Source organism: Pteropus medius, unplaced genomic scaffold (assembly GCF_902729225.1).
Source record: "Pteropus medius unplaced genomic scaffold, Ma_sr-lr_union100, whole genome shotgun sequence".
NCBI lineage: Eukaryota > Metazoa > Chordata > Mammalia > Chiroptera > Pteropodidae > Pteropus > Pteropus medius.
The window spans coordinates 344,927-351,666 of NW_024345917.1; the positions used below are offsets into that span (position 1 = coordinate 344,927).

Here is a 6,740-nt window from a genome sequence, read left to right on the forward strand (position 1 = left end):
CCAGAAAATATATCCACAAGAGAAACAAAACTAATTGATCAAAACTGATCTAGAAATGGTACAGATGATAGAATAAGTAGGCAATGGCACCAACAGTGTTATTGTAAGTATGCTCCATATGTCCAATTGACATGGAAAAAATGAAACATGTTAAATAGAGACATATAAGAAATACGGAAACAAACGAATAAGTCCTGGGGCAAAATAATCACAGAAGCAGCTTCAAACAGGACCCACCACATGCTAATTCTCATCACCAATGTGGAGACTTGAAGTTTCTAGGAATGCGATAAAGGAGGCAATTGTGATTTCTTGGTGATGTCTGAATTACTTTGCTGTGCAAATACAAGTACCATTGTCTTTGTAATAAAAAGATTTCAATAAGCTCAAAAACAGAAATTGCAGTGGTGCATTTGATCAAGTAACTGTTAGATGATGCGACAGACATGACCTGAAACCTGAACAAGTTCACACAATGAAAGGTCACTTTTCCATGTCGGTTGGCAGGTGCTGTGTTCTACGAGGGGACACAAGTCATCAGGCTGCTTGTATCATGTGTTCCTATCTTCTGAACATGAGATCTGTTTGGGTTATAGAATGGAAGAAGAAAGGATGTGGATCGAATACCGCCGCTCTAAAGCCTCGGCCCGGAAATAAATAATATCGCTACCAGTTACATTTCAGTGGCGAGGGATGTCACATCCCCCTTCCCCACTGCCAGCATACTGGCAATAGAGTCGACCAGTGTGCCAGAGGAGGCAGGCAAGACACCATGTAGATGAGCACTTTCTGTCTCTCCATCAACTTACAAATTAGGTGTGCAATAAAAGAGCAACTATTGGAACTTGTCATGAAAGCAACCCCTCCCATTCCCGGTGGAGTTTCTCAGAAGGCTAAATCTGCCTTGCAATTCCACAGCTTTTGGAGAGCCTACCATGGGACACGTGCTTCAAAATACAGAGGACGTCAATTTTCAAGAGGACCCTGTCAAACTTCAGCAGGGAGGGTATGCCTCTTCCTGGACTGTCCTTTGCAGTAATATCTAGGGTCTCAACGGATGCGAAGGTTCTTCCAGTGAAGCACGGTCAACACCTCACCTTGTGAGTCCCGGCAACCTGAAGCATGACTGAGTGCGCGGGGCACTGTTACAGGTGTCATCGGGCACAAGGAAAAGCCACAACCTTCCTTGGAGCCAGTACTGAGTAAGAGGCGGCAAAAGAATGCTGAATTATTTTAATCTTTGCCGTTCAAAGATAGCATGGCTGATGAGGTACAATTTTTCCTCCCTAAGAAGGACTCTGCGGAGTCAAGGAATTCAGCTTCCATAAATGTTTGCTAGAAAGTGACGGACATGGCCTTACCGCACCTCCAACTTACGAGCAAGGCTTTGGTTATCGAGCACATTAAGTGAGCTCCTTCGTCAAATGCACAGGCCAGTCTTAAATAGGACCCATCATTAAACTGCTATCACACATGATCCCCATGAAGAAAATGATGGCAAGGGAGTTGGAAAGCTCAGACGCGGGAGGAGGGCAGCTGATTGTGGGCTGTCTATTACATTGGCAGCAAGGGACATCCCTCAGAGGAGGGGAAAGGGAAGAACTGGCCAGCAGGTCAGGTTTTAGCATTGGCCTGCCGGTCATACTGGGAATGACCCAGTGGAAGGACGCTGCATTTCAGGACAGTGCTGGGAATGAAATACAGCCAGCACCTGAGTAGAGTCAGCTGTAAAAGACCCTTGGGGCAAGGGACAGTAAACGAAGCTCACAGACATTCCCCAAACTGTGCATTGTCCTCATGTGCACCTCACCTTTCTTCTGTGAGCCTGCTTTAAACGTTCGGCACGAACCAGCTAGTCCATGCGCTCTGTTCACCACACTGGGACAGGAGTTGGGGACCTCTTCCGTTACAGCCCCAGGAATCCCACCCACAAGCCCAAAGTGGCTGTTAAGAGCAGTTTTTGTTCCAGCATTCAGTCTCTAAACTTTCAGACACCCGGTCTGAGTGTGCGCTTTCCTCCTGAGTCTTTGAGTCTCTCCCAGCCCACCATTCTGCCTTACTTGAAATGACCTCCCTCTGGAGGACTTGCCCTGTCTGGCCCCAAACCGCCTTGCCTCGGGCAACCTTCACTTGACTGCTCTCATGGGGAACCTCTTCTCTTCTTCGCCCTTTCCTATCAGTTGAGCTTTCTGAATTACAGGGAATCTGTCTTCCTTTCATGGTAGCTGGTTCCAGACTCACGATTCTATGGGCAGTGGCTCCACCTTCTTTTTCTTACCAGGCCCCATACCACCATGGACCTTCCCAAGAGCAGATGCTCACATAAGTTTGGGGAATAGAAGAGAAATTGAGTCAGAGGACTAACTTGTTAAATATTGAGGTATAAATCTATTTTCCAAAAGAAAAGACTGAGAAGAGTAAGCTAAATCAAGGTTGAAATTATTTTATTTAATCTATTCCAAGATTTTTTTGTGGGATTCCTTGACACTTCCACAAAAATCACTGCTGAGATTTGTTTTTTTTCATGTTGATGAAAAAATCCTCAGTGTGCACTATAGGAGGCAAAAGGGGCCATGGAATCAGGCCTTGCTGTGGCACTAGTGCCAGCCCTCCCTGCACCTGTGGCGCGTGCCCTTTCTTCTCGTAAAGCCTCTTCATATTGTAAGGGGAAGGCTCTTGGAGTTGTGTCAGCAACTTTGGCCAAAAAGTGGAGGACTTTCATCTTGCTGGTCTCAGCGTGAGCTCTTGGGCCCCACAGGTACTCATAGAGAGGCGGGTCACTGCCGGGCACCTGGCGGTACTCCAGGTACTTCAGCTTCACCAGATCGTTATTGACGAACTTTCTCGGCTCTCCATAAATGAAATGCCTCCTGCCGGCGTATACCTTCAACACTTTCAGAAATTGCCAGACGTCTTTCTCGGCGGCACAATTGCCCTTCATAAGGATGAAGCCCAGGATATTCATCACTAGGCCGGTCCTGGGCCAGCCCCTGCCTGCTCGCATCCTCCCATTATTGGGGAGTTTCAGTTTGCTGACCAGCTCGTACACGTGTTTGGTTGAGTCGACTTCCTTCAAATCAATGGCAAAGACAAGCTCAAGGTGCTCAGCGGCCTTCTCCAGGATCGCAGCGTATTCGCCCTGGTGTCTCTCTCCCAGGATCTTCTCTATGTCTTCCTTCAAGATTGTTTGGTTCATTCTGTACTTGTGCAGGAGGAACTGCTCCACCAAATCCACATTCACAGTGGGAGACGTACTGTCTGAGAAATCCTCAGGGGAATAAGAAACGTCTTCATCTTGGCTTTCCTCGTCGTTCTCAGACCTTGTGTCAACCGCGCCTGGAGAGGCGATGGTGGCCGAGTCTTGTCCCCATGCCTGGGAAGGGCTACTGGTCTGGGTCTGTGACACACTCTGGGAAGGAGCCTCCAGGGCAGAGGAGCAGGAGGGAAGCTCTTCCAAGGCTATAGTTTCATCAGACCTCTGAGTCTTAGAATCGTCAGGGACCTGGCGGTGTTGCTCACGAGCACGGAACTTGTTCTTCTTACGCCGAGGCATGACGACACGGGTCTGTGGTTGAGGACACCTGCAGGGGGAAGGAAGGGAGGGTGTGTGTAGCTTTCATCACGGAAGTGCCACCTCGGTTATACGGAAGGCTACCTTTTCCGGTTTTGTCAAGGGCACAGCTCTGAAAACCCACTGGGCTCCTAGGGTCACCAGCCCGTCCCCCGGGAACGCTGGTGCTGCTCCCTGCCTGCCCGCCTCAGGCAAACTGAGGAGACAGCAGAGGCTGGCGGTTTTTGAGCTTGAGGAGGCTCTTACTGCCCATTCAAGAGCACCGGTCACTTGGTGGCGGGTCAGGGCGCCCACGAGGAGAAAGGGAAGGGGTCCTCAGCTTAGCCCTGTCCGGGAACGCAGTGCGGCCTGCCCAGTGGGGAGTTTCCTGTGCTGGTCTCCTTGGGGCTTCGGTCCTCATTAAAGTTCCTCCTTTGGGCTCCATGTAGGGCCTGGTCTCCCCACCCCTCTAGCTGAACGGTGGCTACACCTTCAAAATAAGGATTCAGCTCCCATAGATGTAACAGAAATAAGTGTTGGGGAGCTTCAGCTGGGTAGGCCTGTGCTGGGTCTTCAAGCGCTGAAGCCAGGGGCGGGGCCCAGTTCTATGTCATCCCTACTGTTAGGGGTGGAGGGTCCCTCGGTCCTAGCTGTGGCCCCCGTCCTGGCCTAGAATGCCTCCGCGCCCCCTGGAACTGCCCCCCGTCCTGGAGCCAACACCTCCCTGAGACCCCAGGAGGAGGTGCGGGCGTCCTCCTCTGTCCACACCTGCGCCGCTGTCCTGAGACCAGGTACGGAAGGAGTTCTATGTGGTTTGCACTGGGCTGGGTGTGTGGTTCCCGTCGTCCTTGGAGTCGCACGTCGGCCTCCGGGAGCCAAGAAATCCTCCCACTGCTGGCCCTAGACCATACACCTGAGACTAAGTCCCTCACCCCATTGTGACACCACAGGAGTCAGTGCGTATGTCATAGCATGGCAACGACGCCCAGGTGTCCCAGGGCAACCAGCAAGGGCGGGGTTCTGGGTGGTCCTCTCGGTTCTATGGGTGGAAAGTTCCCTCAGGCCCCACTCAGGGGCGTCACCTTGACGCCCGGCAGGGCCTGGAACTCCATCCTCGGCTGACCTGAGTCCCTACACCCCCCTCACCCCTTCCTCAGAGCAAGGCCCTCAAACCCCTGACAGCTTCCTGCAGCGTCAGGCTGACAGGCCTGCCCGAGGCATCTCAGGGTTGCCGGCTGGGGCTGTCTCTGTGTCTGTTCACTGTTCCGGGACTTGTGGTAGCCTCAGTTTTCACTCAGGGTTCTGCCCTTGATTCCTGCCAGGCCCACAATGCCTGCCTTTATTGTCCTAGGTCTCAGAGCCACAGACCACGGCCCTCGCGCCCTGAGATGCGAAGGAAGGAAAATCAGGGAATGCCACACGAGGCTCTCCTGCCTGTGCCATTCCAGGCATGACATCGGGACCAGGTCCTTGGGGCCTCTCTGCTCAGAGTAGGGGCTGCCCTCAGTCCTCACTCAGGATCCTCACCTTGACGCCCGGCAGGGCCTGGCTCTCCTCTCTCTTTCCACGTAGGGTCACCCACGTAGACCAAAGCTCTCATGTCCCGGAGACACTGAAAACAAGTGAGGGGATGCTCGGTCTGTTGGCCCTGCCTCGGCCTTCTCGGTATGAGCCGTCGCCGGCCGGTCTCTCTGTGCCTGCGAGAGTTACTACGTGGCGTTCTGTCCTCCGTCCTCATTCATCAGTCTTCCTCTTGACCCCTACCTCCTCTGTGAAAGGCTTGCTGGGAAATGCCGCGGCCTGGAAAACTAGGGTTTTCTCCCTACTGCAGACCCAGCAGAGAACGGCGCGGGTCCCAGGGGTGGTGTGAGATGGGGAACCTGCAGCAAAGGCAGAGGAGGGCCCCGGCCGGGAGCTGTGCTATCCCAGAGAACACGCTGATCTCTTCCTCCTCTTCACCCGTCAGATCGAGCCTCTCATCTAACTCCCCTTCTAATAGATTGACTTTCTGCAAGGCAGGGACGAGCCAGATATTTTTGTGAGACCCCGATCTTTTGAGGTTTCTTAATATTTTCTTTGAGATTATGATATTGTCAGTAAACACCATCTTTTTCTTCCTTTATTTGTATCTCGTGTCTATTTTGGTACGATTTTTGCTTATTCCTCGGGCTCTGTAATCCAGACAGTGCAGCAGGTGTAAGGTCCTGCTTTTGAACTCTTGAGATAGGTTTTGGAGTAGGAGGCCAAAAGATGACATGTGGTGTCCCACTGTCCCTTGGAGGAGTGGCTTGTAGTGGGCTCTTGGGGAATTCAGAGCCTGGTTCTAGTCCAGCTCTGTTGTCTCTTACTCACCTGGAATTTGAAGACATTCCACCTTCTTTATCTGCCAAGGGAGTCCCACAGTGTATGCTGTAGGGCTCTCGACATACGTATGTGATGACCGTAAATCACCTGGAACCGAGTTAGCAACGTTTGGTGCTTGCAATGAATGGCAGACATTACTGAGATGATTTTGACCCCAGATGAAAACAGCTTCCCTCAAGAATTTTAACTTCAGCTTCCCTTAACTATGCAACTGTAAACAATATAGAAATCTCCAGCAGCCGACTTGCTTCCGAGCTAGTAGAACTAAACAGCACTTTCCGATAAGAGCATCTGTTACTTAATGTGGATGTGGGGTTGTCTTCTCCAGGTGGCTGCAACTCAGAGTCTGTTTGTCTCAAGGACCAACAACTTCTCTCCCAGGTGCCTTTTCATCCCAACCACTCCCATTTTTATTCGTTTCATCGCCACCCAAAATAGAGCCCTCCGTCAGATTTCGCCAAGTGACACTCGAATCACGGATGAACATGCTCTTTTAATGGAGCGGCTCTGACCATCCCTGCCCGTGAAAAGAGAGACGGTCCAGGGGCTTCTTGGCATCTGACCTCAAGGGAGAATGACCCTTACTTGTGAGAAACTGTCTGCACACCCTGGGCCTAACTCGCCTGGCTCGTGCAACGTGTCCCCTGCCCTGGGGTGAGCACACAGTCCCCTCCAGTCGGGCCCGGGGTACAGGTCTCTCTCTGGTTCTCTCACACCCCTGAGTAACTGTTCAGCTCTGTTCCTCATTCCAGGCTTAGTGTCTCGACTCGAGACCCATCATCTGAGGGTCTGGCCACTGCCCCCCACACCGACAGCTTCATGCGGC

General features: G+C 51.8%; 1 protein-coding gene across 1 annotated transcript; it reads right to left on the bottom strand.

Moving 5' to 3' along the window:
* Positions 1–2,542: 2,542 nt before the first annotated feature.
* On the bottom strand, positions 2,543–3,553 carry LOC120612393 (melanoma-associated antigen B5-like). Its single transcript, XM_039874821.1, has one exon. The coding sequence runs from the start codon at positions 3,551–3,553 to the stop codon at positions 2,543–2,545; it is 1,011 nt and encodes a 336-aa protein (XP_039730755.1).
* Positions 3,554–6,740: the final 3,187 nt, after the last annotated feature.